At 34.4% G+C, this 15,138-nt stretch overlaps 1 protein-coding gene across 3 annotated transcripts in view; it reads right to left on the reverse strand.

Annotated features, from left to right (window-relative positions):
• Positions 1-15,138, reverse strand: part of LOC106075311 (sodium-coupled monocarboxylate transporter 1-like) — a 35,933-nt gene that overhangs the window by 2,802 nt on the left and 17,993 nt on the right. For all 3 annotated transcript variants that reach the window (XM_056036110.1, XM_056036111.1, XM_056036109.1), the window contains 12 exons: positions 11,701-11,752; positions 11,463-11,530; positions 10,869-11,023; positions 10,605-10,745; positions 9,547-9,673; positions 9,325-9,413; positions 7,943-8,070; positions 7,417-7,574; positions 6,422-6,639; positions 5,783-5,883; positions 4,176-4,243; positions 1,270-1,425 (listed from right to left, as the gene is read on the reverse strand). In XM_056036110.1, the coding sequence (XP_055892085.1) occupies positions 1,276-1,425; positions 4,176-4,243; positions 5,783-5,883; positions 6,422-6,639; positions 7,417-7,574; positions 7,943-8,070; positions 9,325-9,413; positions 9,547-9,673; positions 10,605-10,745; positions 10,869-11,023; positions 11,463-11,530; positions 11,701-11,752 (1,455 nt within the window). In that variant the 3' untranslated portion in view covers positions 1,270-1,275. The remainder of the gene's footprint in view (positions 1-1,269; positions 1,426-4,175; positions 4,244-5,782; positions 5,884-6,421; positions 6,640-7,416; positions 7,575-7,942; positions 8,071-9,324; positions 9,414-9,546; positions 9,674-10,604; positions 10,746-10,868; positions 11,024-11,462; positions 11,531-11,700; positions 11,753-15,138) is intronic.

The following is a 15,138-nucleotide window of genomic DNA, read 5'->3' on the forward strand; positions in this document are numbered from 1 at the left end:
ATGAGTTGATATAATCTTTGTGAAACATTATTGCACCCCTACCCTACCCATCTATCCCAATTTGAAATCTGTTTCTACTCTTATCTCATTTCTTTCCGTATTAAGAATAAATGGAAAGGGCACAAAAAAAAAACAAACAACCTAATTCTAACTGTCCTGCAAAGCTTCAAGTTGAGACCTTTACCTTTTGCTGAAATAACAAAAATACTGGCCATTAGGAAAAAAAAAATAAAATAAAAAAACTCAAGGAAAGGTTCAACAATTCTTGTAGTTTCTAAAAAAATCTTTTTAATACCACAGAAGAAAAACAAGATACAGCAACATAGTGGCTATTGTTGTTGGTGATTGTTAGCCATTGTTTATCAGTTCATGCTATCAGTTTCATTAGTCAATACTTAAACAGATTATATGTGATTTTTCATTGTGATTTATTTCATCTTTGGATTTACATTCATTTTCTAAGGATATGTTTGAAAAGATTAAACTTCAATCAACTTAACATTGATATTGTGCTAATTCAGAGCATTATTAAGAACCTGCAAGTATGAGTGTGTTGAATTGATAGACAGAATTCAATCAAATAATATTCCAACTCTCAAAACATAAGGCTGCATGCCACAAACATAAACCAGCTTAAAATTGCACTCTTGAAACCTATGAAAGCAAAAGAAAACTAGAAGCTATAATACTGTTCTAACATGGAAATGAACTAAAGAAAATAGCACCCCATTCTCAGGTTGTCGATATCTCTCTGATTGCAGAAGCACAATCCAATTATATTAAGTCAATACTCCCAGTAAAAAAAATAGTTTTACAATTCTCTAAACGAAATAAACATATCCCGATACACTAACACAACAAGAAAAACAATCCTCAGTTGAGAATTCAATTATCTTATCTTATATAATACAGACATTACCTTAAAAAAAGAAGATGATTACGTCCTACGCGTCATGCATTTAGTCATGCATATTAACCAATGACTTAAATTCTGCCGAGTCACTGGTTTTCCTTGCTAGCTCAGGCAACCCATTCCATGCTCTAATAGCACTAGGGAAGAAGGAGTATTTGTACAAATTTGTCCTAGCATATGGGACGAGGAATGTGCCTTTATCTTTGTGTCTTATCATAACTAAAGTTCCTTAACACATTAACATGCTCCAGAGGTCATTTTACACCCTCCAGCATAAACAAAATCACCATACTTCCTACATGAAAAAAATGGTTAGTAAGGGAGGAACAGGTTTACAGGAATACCATGCGACTTACTTTAGTTTATAGATTTTCTGTTTTCTTCAAAATATCAGGATCATGGAAGTCTGGGTTACTGATGCCATTCCTAGTGTGAAAGTCCTGCTCATCAAAGGACCCTAGTCTTTCTTTTTTCTTGTCAGTCATATCTTGTCCCAAATCATAGCTGGAGTTCTGGGTATTTGGAAAAGAAGAAATTATGTTCAATCTAATGGGATAATAAAAACCAAGCGGAAAAACATAGCATTGATTTTGTTAGGTAATATTATATAAAGAATATTTCAATGACAAATGACAAAAAATCATCTCATTGCTTATCTCATCTTTCTTTAGTTATGCAGTTGTTGCCCTTAAGTGTGGGTTACTTTTTGTTATGATTTTTGTGTTTATTATCCCCCTTACCTTGTATACTTTTTTATATTTAATACTTTTTTCAGAAAACAGTTAAGAACATTTTCAGATATGTTTTTACATCAAATGTACGGGACATTCTTCTTCTTCTTCTTAAACTGCCTTCGCTCTTGGAACTCTAGTCCAGCAAAAGTGAACAAGAGCTCCCTCTCACCGGCCTGTATGAAAACAGTGTACACTGTTTTGTCTGGCGGGTGGGTCAGACTCGCAGCAAGAGGAGGCGTATAGATCTACTAAGACCCCCGCCATTTTTCTTTTCTATACCAGGCTAACCGAGTGGGACACGCCATTTATTATGTAACGGCCCATTGAGGAACAGCGACTGGATTGTGACAAGGTTGTGGGAGCTTTTTTAAAACTCCACGCAGTGTAATGAGGATGCTCTCACACCCCCTTAGGCACCCCCCACGGGAGTCTTGATTTGCTACCCTTTACAATCCTCTTACAATCGTTTCCACCTAGGCGCCACTATGAGGCAGGGTAGCATGCCCGGGCATGGGACATGAAAGGTAAATAACTCAATGTTGTATTAGTAAGATTGTTAGTTCTGATGCAGCTCAGTCAGTATGAATGAGATAATGAAACTTTCAGAGGAAGTTGTAGCAGCAGGAATGCCAGTTGCCAGATTGGACCTGGAGTTTGTTTTACTGTTTGTTCAGAATATTGTTTTATTCTATATGCAAAATGGAGGCACGATGACCAAGTAGCTTGGCTTATTTCAGGATTCTTAGGAAGTCTGAGTCCACCCTACTCCAATGGGTATCTGTTATTAGTAGGGTAAAGTAAAGGCCGTTTGTCATTGTGCTAACCACTAACCACACAATATCTTCATTAAACATTGACCATTTACAGTTTTACACAACTAAACTTCACTCTTCGACCCATCACAGTGACTTAAGCCTCCTCTGTTTGCCTCCCTTGGCAATAAAAGAAAATCTCTTAGCCTTAAAACAAGTAAGTTAATTTATTCATTAATAAGCTTGTGGAAAGCTTACAGTAGCAGCCAACATGCAAACTAACACTACTAACAGTAGTACTTTAACATAATCACTTACTTTCTTAGAACACAGCCAGCTGTAATGGTAATAAGTTCTTTCATCAATAACCCAGCCAACATGCAAACTAACAGTAGTACTTTAACATAATCACTTACTTTCTTAGAACACAGCCAGCTGTAATGGTAATAAGTTCTTTCATCAATAACCCAGCCAACATGCAAACTAACAATTCTAACAGTAGTACTTGAACATAATCACTTACTTTCTTAGAACACAGATAGCTGTAATGGTAATAAGTTCTTTCATCAATAACCCAGCCAACATGCAAACTAACAGTAGTATTTTAACATAATCACTTACTTTCTTAGAACAACTTTAACATAACCACTTACTTTCTTAGAACACAGCCAGCTGTAATGGTAATAAGTTCTTTCATCAATAACCCAGCCAACATGCAAACTAACAGTAGTATTTTAACATAATCACTTACTTTCTTAGAACACAGCCAGCTGTAATGGTAATAAGTTCTTTCATCAATAACCCAGCTAACATGCAAACTAACAATACTAACAGTAGTACTTGAACATAATCACTTACTTTCTTAGAACACAGCCAGCTGTAATGGTAATAAGTTCTTTCATCAATAACCCAGCCAACATGCAAACTAACACTACTAACAGTAGTACTTTAACATAACCACTTACTTTCTTAGAACACAGCCAGCTGTAATGGTAATAAGTTCTTTCATCAATAACCCAGCCAACATGCAAACTAACAATACTAACAGTAGTACTTTAACATAACCACTTACTTTCTTAGAACACAGCCAGCTGTAATGGTAATAAGTTCTTTCATCAATAACCCAGCCAACATGCAAACTAACAGTAGTATTTTAACATAATCACTTACTTTCTTAGAACACAGCCAGCTGTAATGGTAATAAGTTCTTTCATCAATAACCCAGCTAACATGCAAACTAACAATACTAACAGTAGTACTTTAACATAACCACTTACTTTCTTAGAACACAGCCAGCTGTAATGGTAATAAGTTCTTTCATCAATAACCCAGCCAACATGCAAACTAACAGTAGTATTTTAACATAATCACTTACTTTCTTAGAACACAGCCAGCTGTAATGGTAATAAGTTCTTTCATCAATAACCCAGCCAACATGCAAACTAACAGTAGTATTTTAACATAATCACTTACTTTCTTAGAACACAGCCAGCTGTAATGGTAATAAGTTCTTTCATCAATAACCCAGCCAACATGCAAACTAACAGTAGTATTTTAACATAATCACTTACTTTCTTAGAACACAGCCAGCTGTAATGGTAATAAGTTCTTTCATCAATAACCCAGCCAACATGCAAACTAACAGTAGTATTTTAACATAATCACTTACTTTCTTAGAACACAGCCAGCTGTAATGGTAATAAGTTCTTTCATCAATAACCCAGCCAACATGCAAACTAACAATTCTAACAGTAGTACTTGAACATAATCACTTACTTTCTTAGAACACAGCCAGCTGTAATGGTAATAAGTTCTTTCATCGATAGTTTTGCCTTTATTACAACCTGACAAGGAATTTTGAAATACTATTGTTTAAAAAAATGTTTTAATCTATCAATAGACTGAAACTTTTATGATATTGTGGGATGTGTGGTCGAGAGGCTAACTTGGTTACCTATGAAGGGGGCTCAAGGTTCGACGCCCAAATTGGGCAGAGTTGTGTTTACTGAGGGCCTAAAGGCAGCATGGAAATACCTTCTCCCAGATACCCCCATCCCCACTAGTCCACAAACAAGATTGGACCATAGCACCCTGAGCATGCTATAAGCATGAAAGTAGCACTATATAAAAGCTATAATTTATTATAATTATTGCTTTCAAATAGTTATAAATTGAGTAGTTATATATTAAAATTGTTATTTCTTTGTTCTCATCTGTAACATTGGTGGGGTCAAAGAACTAATCCTTCATGTGGTAGACACTGAATCATGGAGGGAGGGGCAGGGTTGATTGTTGAGTTAAAATGGCTTGAGGTGGGATAATCCGAGACATTCCTAGAAAAAAATGCACTCTGGACTATCACTCCAATGGTCCTGGGTTCAAATCCTGCATGCTGCCATTCTCTGTCATCCCGCAGGAAGTTTGGGCTAAGTAGCTGTTTTACGTTTCATCTATTGCAGCGGTTCTCAAACTTTTATGCTCGGCGACCCCTTTATACAATTCCACACTCTGCCTCGACCTCGAATTAGAGAATTAAATTTGTCCTATATCTGATATGAAATGAAACATGGAGAGGTCAAGTAACTAGTCCTATAGATCTGTGGTAAAAATGCAGAAGTTTTACAGATCAGGGAGTTCACTATAAAAGAGTAATAATGGTCAACTTTATTGTTCAACTGTTAAAAAATAAAATGCTAAATGAACAAGTTAGCTGCTAACAAAAATGATAATTAGTATTTTTTAAGGCCAGAGTTACTCAATGAAAATTGGGGTAAAACTAATGAAAAGTTCACCACCATAGTTTGCTTAAAATTTTAAAATATTTTGGCATTGATGGTGGCATCAGTGGATTAAAGATTTTCTGATAGGGAGAGAACAAACTGTAATAATAAATGGCTCAAATCAACACAAATAACAGTAAACTCAGGTGTACCTCATGGAACAGTCTGAGGTCCACTATTATTTTTAATTTGCATAAATGATTTACCAAATTGCATTAGTTCAGGAACAAAAGCCAGATTATTTGCAGACAATTGCATAATATATAGAACATTAAAAAAAACACAAGATACAGAAATTTAAAAAAAGAGAATTAGATGAATGACAGAAATGGGAATAAAACTGGAGCTTGTCTTTCCACCCAGAAAAATGTCAGTTATTAAAAATAAAAATAAAAAACCTAAAACAAATTAATTCCATTTATGTTATTCATGGTAAACCATTAACACAGACTAAAAACACAAAATACCTAGGTGTTATAATAAATGAAAAACTGTGATGGAATCCCTATATTGATGAAACTATAAAAAAAATCCAACAAAGCATTAGGTTTTTTTTTTTTTAAGTAATGTCTGTATTATATAAGATAAGATAAACGTTCTTACATGTTATTAAAGACACAATGATGCCAACTGTGAAGGACACAATGAGTGCTAGAGTAGCATAATGAATGTAAGATAGGTAGAGCCTGTCACTTTGAGATGATCTGAAAATAGATTGATACTTAAATGTTATTTAACATTGATTGTCTTGTATAGCTGTTGTAAGTCTAAAACATTTTTTTTCAATGCATAGTGTTAAAACTCTAAAAAGGTGAAAAGGATGCTGCTTAGATGATGATCAAAAGATCTGTAATAAATTCATTTTTATTATTCTGTTCTAATTAACAAAAGGTTTAAAATTTGGCCAAGGGAGGTAAATAAAAATGACTAAGGACACAGTATCTAAAAAATGTAAAATGTTTTATCTCCCCTCCATAACAATATCATCGGAATACAAAATTAAAAAATGTGCTTTTCTCTGTGTGCCTTTTTGAGTATTTTATTAGACTGTGTGTTTTCGGATTTTTTATGCATGATATGTTATTTAACCCTTAGAACGCGTGTGGTAGTTTTAGCCTCTAAACATCAGAATTGTCATTCCATTTTCTATGTACGCATCGTAAAACAGCTCAGCACTTTGAGGGTTAATAGCTATTGAATAACATAGGCCTAGGTTACACACTGTGTAATAAAGAAACTTACACTTGATTGGCTATTGTAGTGGTACTGTTATAGACAACTTGATTGGCTATTGTAGTAGTATTGTTATAGACATTGGTAACATTCCAAACTGTTGCATTTATTAGTGGACAGCCATCTGTTCTGAGTGGCAGGCTAAACTTAGGTGCAGGATTGATGACCGGGTCAATACCTACATAAAGACTGACCACTAGACTGGCCAGTAGGCCAAAAGCAGCACCCTGACAAACAACAGAATTATATCAATTAGCCTGAGAGAGAAGAAAATAGGTTTGCATCCATAGTAATACAATGAAAAAACTATAATTATCCTATACTTCCTGCTGAAGATTTGTTGTTAGCTTGTAGCTCTAAACGGCTAGTAGAACTAAACCGATGTAGGTGTATTATATTTTTAATGAATAAACTTTAAATAACTTGCATAAACTTCTCTTGTGAACAAAAACTCAAGATAACTTTAATACAATACTTCTTATCTTATATAATACAGATGCTACTTCAAAAAAGAAGATGATTACGTCCTATGCGTCATGCATTTAGTCATGCATATTAACCAATGACTTAAATTCTGCCAAGTCACTGGTTTTCCTGGCTAGCTCAGGCAACCCATTCCATGCTCTAATAGCACTAGGGAAGAAGGAATATGTGTACAAATTTGTCCTAGCATATGGGACGAGGAATGTGCCTTTATCTTTGTGTCTTTCAGAGTATTTTATTAAATTTTGTTTTTGTATTTGAAGATTATGGTTCAGTGTTTTATGTATGATTGCTACTTTACTTTTGAGCCTTCTGTCCTGAAGGCTTTCTAAATTTAGTGATTTTACTAAAGGTGTTACTCTAGTCAAATGTGAATATTCGTTTGATGAGTCTCACTGCTCTATTTTGTGTCTGTTCCAGTTTCTTAATGTACAAACAAATTTAACTAAGACCAATAATTAATGCTCCCTTTAATCATCATCACCTTGGAAACACACACACACACGCTCCATAACACTTACCCAGCTGTTGATGAAAGGAAAGAAGATGCCGCTCATGATTAGCCCCAGTAGTGGACCACCAACCATACCAAATATACCAAAAGATATTTGTATTGCTGTGTTTCCAATGTAGTCTGCTCCATAGGTCAGTGCGATAGTGACACAACCAACAATAATTGCTGTCAGATAAACAAGAAAATATGAAAAGATTGAATAAAAATTGTGACATGGCTAATCTTTTGGGTCATTGTATTGTTATAAATAACAATATAAAATGGATTATCTCCTTTGAACATGACATTATCTCCCTTTGTATAAGAACAGAAAAAAACTTGATTGTTCATTACATTGTGCAGAATTGTGGGTCATTGTTATGTGACACTAAAAAATGGATTATCTCCTTTGAGTCTGACATTATCTCCCTTTGTATAGGAACAGAAAAACAACAACATGATTGATCATTACATTGTTCACAATCATAATCTTTTAAAAATATTATTACTAAATGGAAGAGATAAGTGAGATTAAAATAATATTTCTAGCTTACCCATAATGATTGTCGCTAAGGAAGTCATTCTGGCAGAAGGCTTGGTTTGAAATATGCATCTAAAACATGGCTTGAATATATCTTCCAGAGACACAGCTGCCAATGAGTTGATACCAGATGACACTGTACTGTCAATAGAAATATAGAGCTACTATAATGAGTAAAATTTAGAAGTAAATTATATAAACACATTTATTCACATATATACATAGACTCTAAATCTAAAAGTCAGTCAAGAGAACATTAAAAACAGGGAATTATTCCACATGAAGTGGTTCCCAAAGTTATAGACATTTAGTAGCTCAATTAAAAAAGAAATGAACAGAAATGTTTACAGTTGTTCCATTGCAATGTAGTACCTTGTCACAGATGAATGTCTGTATGTGTGTATAATCTATTTTTATATATGTCAGTTGGAACGTATGCATGAATGACAGGAAGTGTGTTAATTTGTAAGACAAGAAGAGACTTGCGTGTGATATGTGCCATGAAGTATAATAAAGTTTCTGTGTTTTGATCGAGTTGTTAAGTGTTCGATGTAATTACAGCTGAACACAGGGACACCTAAACTTGGAGAGAACCTATGGTAGTTTATAGAGTGTTATTGAAATATAGATATAGTAGAAAGCTGTAAATACCTCAATATTAATTGTTACATAATACAGCTTATTAAACAAATCTATAGTAACTTGTTTTTCACATGAACATGTTTATAGTAAATGACTACAGGAGATAGCAATATAAAGGAAGAGTGATCCTTGAAGGATTACGGGCACAACATGGCCTAAATTGTGCAGATGTGCCTAAAACTCAAAACTCAAAAAGAACAGGATTTCATAGTCAAAATTGTAGTAGAGTGTAGAGACAGGTAGAAACTTGCTGCTGAGACTTGTTATTTATTTGATATATAAATAAATAAGTTTGTTTGTTTTGTAACTGAATGTTTATCATAAAAGATTCTAAAATTAGCCACTAAGCACTGGTGTAACACTTTATATTAATGAACACTATAAAGATGGCTGCATGGCCATGTGGTGTAAGGTTTGGACTGTCATCACAATGACCCTTAGTTCAAATCATGTCTACATTCATCCAATTGTCATCCTGCAGGAGGTTAAACTTTAAACAGAAAAAGGTTTTCTGAAGGAACATTCAAAATTTGTAAAAAAAACAAACAACATAGATCTAAGTCAATCAACATTAATTTTTTGTTTCGACTGATTTTCATTAATTGATTTAAAGGGTTTGGAATTGATGGATGGTGGGGAAATGTATACTTCTCCAGGACCAAGGCTCATCTTTTTAATCTTTATATCTGTTTTAAGTTTTGGAAAATCCCCCAAAACACTTGTCTACATCTAAGATGTATAGAATGTACATACCTTATAGAAGCACTAAAAATAGCAGCCAGAAAAAGTCCAGGCAGCCCTGGGAATTTTCCCATAGTCTGTAGTACAAACAGGGGGACCAGCTAGTAAGATCATATAAAATTAAAAAAAACATTAGAATGATTTTATAACAGTTGCCAACTAAAATTTGTAAAAAAATAACATAAACGCTAGCTTAATTACATTTTACTAACCAAAATATATATGCCAAAGTACCTGATCTGGTTTGAGCTTTTGAGTTTTCAGGGGGTCACATGTGAGATAATAGACGTACATGACGAGACCCATAAGACATAAGATGGTCAGATAAAATATCCACATTGGAAGATTCAATAAAAGAGCTCTGAGGACAAAATTGTTCAGCAGTGAAATGATAGAGACATGATTAGATTATATAAGTTTTTAAAATTTAAAATAAATATATACATAGTCATTTATATTTATATACAGTTTATAGTTAATTAGTTTATACTTAAATTAAATCATGTCACAAGGAAAACCCCATTCTTTTGAATTAATATAAATTAATAGTTTTATAAACATTGTCTTTTCTTAATGGCTGCCAGGTCATGTGGCATGCGTACTGGACTGTCGTTAAGTCATGACAATGGTATCAAGTTTATACCACTGCCATTCCCTGTCATCCTGTAATTAGTTTGGGCTAGGTAGTAGATTATCTTCAACTCTGAAGAAACATCCGAAACATGTAAAACATTTTACAAACAAACTTTTGCTGATTGTTGGTGAAACATGTATCCATGTTTTTAAAATTTCCATTCCAATTAATATTTTTTTTAAATAGCATGTTTATTACAGTGCTGGCAGCTCAATTATCATCAAATTTATGAAAAAAATCCCATTTTAAGCTTAGTCTGGTAACAGCTACATTTCTGACATTGATTATTTTACTTAACACAATTTTAATGATTGTATAGATAATACAATAAAAACAAATATATATATATAGTAGACCCTATTGGACCAAGTAAAAACAAAGGAAATTTAGGCCATAATGCATTCGTCAGCTAAAAACAAGCAAAAAAAGACAAACACAAAATAGGCTTATATAGGCATATATTAAACTTATCTGTCTGAAGTGTATCAAGACAGAAAAGAAATGAATAGTGCTGGTATAAAAGGGCAGAAAATCAGATTGCAACTAAATCCTTTATTTTAAATTGCTGCAATACTTTTTGGCCAAAATATGATAGCCTACTTAATACAGTAATGGACTAAAGCTTGCTAGAGATTCTTAAATAAATTCTAAAACTTACGTTCTAGCTCCCCACAACGTCCGAACGCTGGCGTATCTCTGTAAATTGGCCTGGTTGGCTCCATATACTGTCAGCATATTGAACCCACCCCCAATAAACAGAGTCCAAAATGTGTGACGCACAAATGGGTCAGGATTCATGCTTTAGAAGTCAAGAAAATATTACAGCATTAGAAAAAAAAAGATAAGTATTTTAAAACATTTCATGTCTACCATCACAAAAAAAAGCCACAGTTGGCAACCCTGAAAAATAATTTTTGCTTACTCAAATTTAGGTAGCCTTGACCCTTCTTTGGATATCTCCCAGACTCTGGTCCAGCCACCAGCATCTTCTGCTCCTTTAAACATGACTGTCAGGAGACCTGCCCAGACGATGACCAACTGAAAAGCATCAGTCCATACCACAGCTCGGATGCCACCCTAGAGAATTAGTGAAATAAACATTCTACATTGCAATATATTAAACTACAAAATAGTTGAATTTTGACACTAATTCAACATTTGTTTGACCTTGACCTTCTGTAAAAAATATTTATAGCATAGATTAACATATTCTTTGATCCCTTTTTTAAAAACTAATTTGTGTTGCTTAATATGTTGATTGTCAAGAATTAAGCTCAGTCATTTACAATTGAAGAATGAACATTTTATAAAGGTTTTGTAACAAGGGAAAAAAGCATAAAATAGATAATCAAGAACAGTCTAAACATTTTTATAGAAAACCAGCCACTAAAAAGCATTGTTTACTTTTAAAATAATTATATCTATGTATATCTATATGTATTTCTATTTGTGTGGATTAGTGGTAGGAAGCACTTCACTCATCATACTGCCTTCAAAATTCTAAACTGTTACTTACTATAGATGTATAGAATGTACATATAGCTCCCATTGCAAGGATCGAAATCTCACGAGAAAGTCCGGTGACTGCAATATAATAATAGTAATAATAATATAATTACCCAAAATATATGTTACGAAAAAAAAAAAGCAGTTTCTCGTTTATGAACTTCTAGAGTCATTCATTCATAGAGACAACGTCAAGTTTCTACTTCCTTTCAAACCCCGCCCCAGACTAACAATAAGACAGCACTCACCTTGACTGAGGGCAATAGCTGGAGCATACAGTACTGCCGCCATATACACTAACTGTCAATGCAAACAAAACATGTATCAACACATCAACTATAAGTGAAGAAAATTTTTTCTTACGCAGCTAATAATAGAACATGGAATAAAAAATATCATTGTAATATCAGCCTTGCAAACCTGTCAAGACCGAGGTGTAAAACACAAAGGCTAAGGTTCTTGAGGAAACAGACATAGAATGCAAAGTTTATATTGCCTTCGGATTTTCAATCAAAGTCACTTATTTTACGATATATCCGCCCGTCCGACCGTAACCCACGTTAAGGTCAATTTTGCGACAAGCGTATATTTTTATGGCAAAAAAAAAATTATTTGGGGTCGGAAGAAAGTTTTTTTTAATTTTATATTCTACGCATGTTGCAGATCTATTTTTAAATTGAAAGCACACCATTAGAATGTAAATTTCAATGTAATTGATTGATAAAATAAAATGTCTAGGCCCCAAAAAAATACGAAGAGATTTTCCCTATTAACTAAGCAATGTCAAGGACGTTAAAAACTTACGGTCACTTTTGGCAACCAAATGACGAAGACTGGAAATATAATTTAGTGCGTGGCGGTTAATTTTCGAATCAAATCTATCTTTCTTCTTACACAGCTAGTCAGTTGCCAATTAGTTTTGAAATAAAGCATAGAGTTAAACTCTAATTCTTATTCCATATTAAAATTAGGGTCTGCACTTCCATTATTTCGTATACCGGATGCACCTAAAAGCTTGCTATTTATATTTTTTTCCCGCCATGTATGAAAATGTCTTATATAAAGCATATTGTTAGGTGTCTGCATGTTATTTATAGAAAACAATACCATTAGACAGTAGCAGTAGTTGTTTTAACAGGACTCGGTACCAGCCCATTATGACGGATTGGGAAGGATTATGCAATTATCATGATCTTTAATGGCGATAAGTGGGAAAGATTCCCAAATTATATAGAGAGAGCTCAATCTAAAGAGAAGAATATCTCTAACATTAAAGATCATTTTTCTGCTCCTAATAGTTATTATGGAACCCCCATAATGATTAAACAACTCAAACAAAGCATCAGGGTGGATTAAGATAGATTTTTACACATCAAACAAGAACATACAACTGAAATGCTTTTAACCTTGGTTAGAACAATATGTACTCTCTGTTTGGGACCCCTCAACTCAGGAGACTAGTACAGACACAACATAGAGCCGTGAGAAAATTAACATATGACTAAAGTAGCACAATTAGACATAATTAGACATAACACCATTAGCACTAGAAGTACGAACACACATTGGGCGGTAATTATCTTCTTCTTTGAAGGAATTTCTATAATTTATAAGATAAGATTATACGCCGGAGGGGCGCGCAGATCATTCTTAAATGCAGTGTTTCATGTGTATGTAGAATTCTGGTTCTATGAAGGATCACAACTTCTATTTTGAGATAAGACCGTGCGTAACAAGAACTGGTTTATACTAATTTGCATAGGCCTACATTGTTCGCATTTTATTCTTTAAAAAAATGTTAGACTTTCAGAAGACCAAAAGAATCATCTGCACTTATAGAGAGCAGATAAAGGTGTAGTTGAAATTTGATTTTAGTTGTTGACGGACGTACGGACAGACAGACAGACATGGCGTTATCATTCTGGAGGACACTTTAGAAAACCGCAAAACAGAAAAAATAGGAGAAAGAATCTTTGAAATAGGAAGCGCTGTGGCGGAGTGATAAAGCAAACTTCCAAACCGGAGGATCCCGGGTTCGAATCCTGGCAGAGACTGTGATTTTTAACTTCGGGATATATAGGGCACCTCTGAGTCCACCCAGCCCTAACGGGTACCTGACATTAGTAGGGGAAAAGAAAAAGGCCGTTGGTCGTTGTGCTGGCCACATGATACCCTCATAAACCGTGGGCCACAGAACTAAACCTTTACATCATATGCCCTATAGACCGCATGGTCTGAAAAGGAGAATCTTTGATATAGCGTCTAATCTAATGGACACAACTTGGTGGTCTAGTTGAGTGGATTATAAATTTTTTTCAAGCTGATAAAACTTCTTAAGATTTGCATTTTTCTTATTTTGTGTGTGTGTGTGTATTTCGATCTTGTGATCTTCTGATAATTGTATTCATTGATGTCGTCTGCATGAAATTTCCGGTTCTTTAGCACGCGCAGAAAGTGTTATCATTCAGCACGAAATGGGCGTGACTCATATTACGTCATCGTATTATGTTTCCATAGTGATGGAAAGGGGAAAAAAAAAAGATTGATACATCTAATTTGATACATGTCAAATTGTCATGTCATTAAAATGTTGAGACCAGTGTGTAAACAAAAGAAAGAGAGAGAGAGAGAGAGAGAGAGAGAGAGAGAGAGAGAGTAAAAACAGGCTTGAGTCTCGAGCAGGGTTAATGTGATCCCGTTTTGAAAGCGTACACAATTAATATTTTGGATTACTCTCTAATCACAAAATGTTTACAGAAATGCGTCAACCAGGGCCGGCCATAAATACTTGGAGACCCTAGTGGAAGTGAATTTGGTAACCCTAAACATAACATGCTTTTAGATGTGATCATTCATAAGTGGAGTGTGGAGACTGGAGATACGTGAGGGCGCTTGTGTCAAGGTCTGGAGGAGAAAACGATGTTTATTGATACGTTAAGGCTGGGTGACTGTGAGACACGAGTGTGAGACGCGAGACAATAAAAGTGTCTACGTGGTGTATTTGAACAGGTATATATGAAAAAATACGGGTGGAGAATAACAAAATGTATTTAAGACCTGACTTTAGTTAATGTTAGTTAGAACTTTGAGCTAGTAGAGAGAGTTTGCTAGAACTTGAAGCTTGTAGAGAGAGTTACTTAGAACTTGGAGCTTGTAGAGAGAGTTAGTTAGAACTTGGAGCTTGTAGAGACAGTTAGTTAGAACTTGGAGCTTGTAGAGAGTGTTAGTTAGAACTTGGAGCTTGTAGAGAGTGTTAGTTAGAACTTGGAGCTTGTAGAGAGAGTTAGCTAGAACTTGGAGCTTGTAGAGAGTGTTAGTTAGAACTTGGAGCTTGTAGAGAGAGTTAGTTAGAACTTTGAGCTTGTAGAGAGAGTTAGTTAGAACTTGGAGCTTGTAGAGAGTGTTAGTTAGAACTTGGAGCTTGTAGAGAGTGTTAGTTAGAACTTGGAGCTTGTAGAGAGTGTTAGTTAGAACTTGAAGCTTGTAGAGAGAGTTACTTAGAGCTTGAAGCTTGTAGAGAGAGTTACTTAGATTACTTAGAACTTGGAGCTTGTAGACCCTGCTACAAACCTAAATCCGGCCCTGATGACCAAACAGTGAAAAAAATGAATATAAATTCTTAGAAACTAGTTTTTTTTTTTTTTTTTTTAACTTGGTGGAAATTGTTAAAAGTTAAAACACAGATA

The sequence above is a fragment of the Biomphalaria glabrata genome, chromosome 7 (assembly GCF_947242115.1).
Source record: "Biomphalaria glabrata chromosome 7, xgBioGlab47.1, whole genome shotgun sequence".
Classification (NCBI taxonomy): domain Eukaryota; kingdom Metazoa; phylum Mollusca; class Gastropoda; family Planorbidae; genus Biomphalaria; species Biomphalaria glabrata.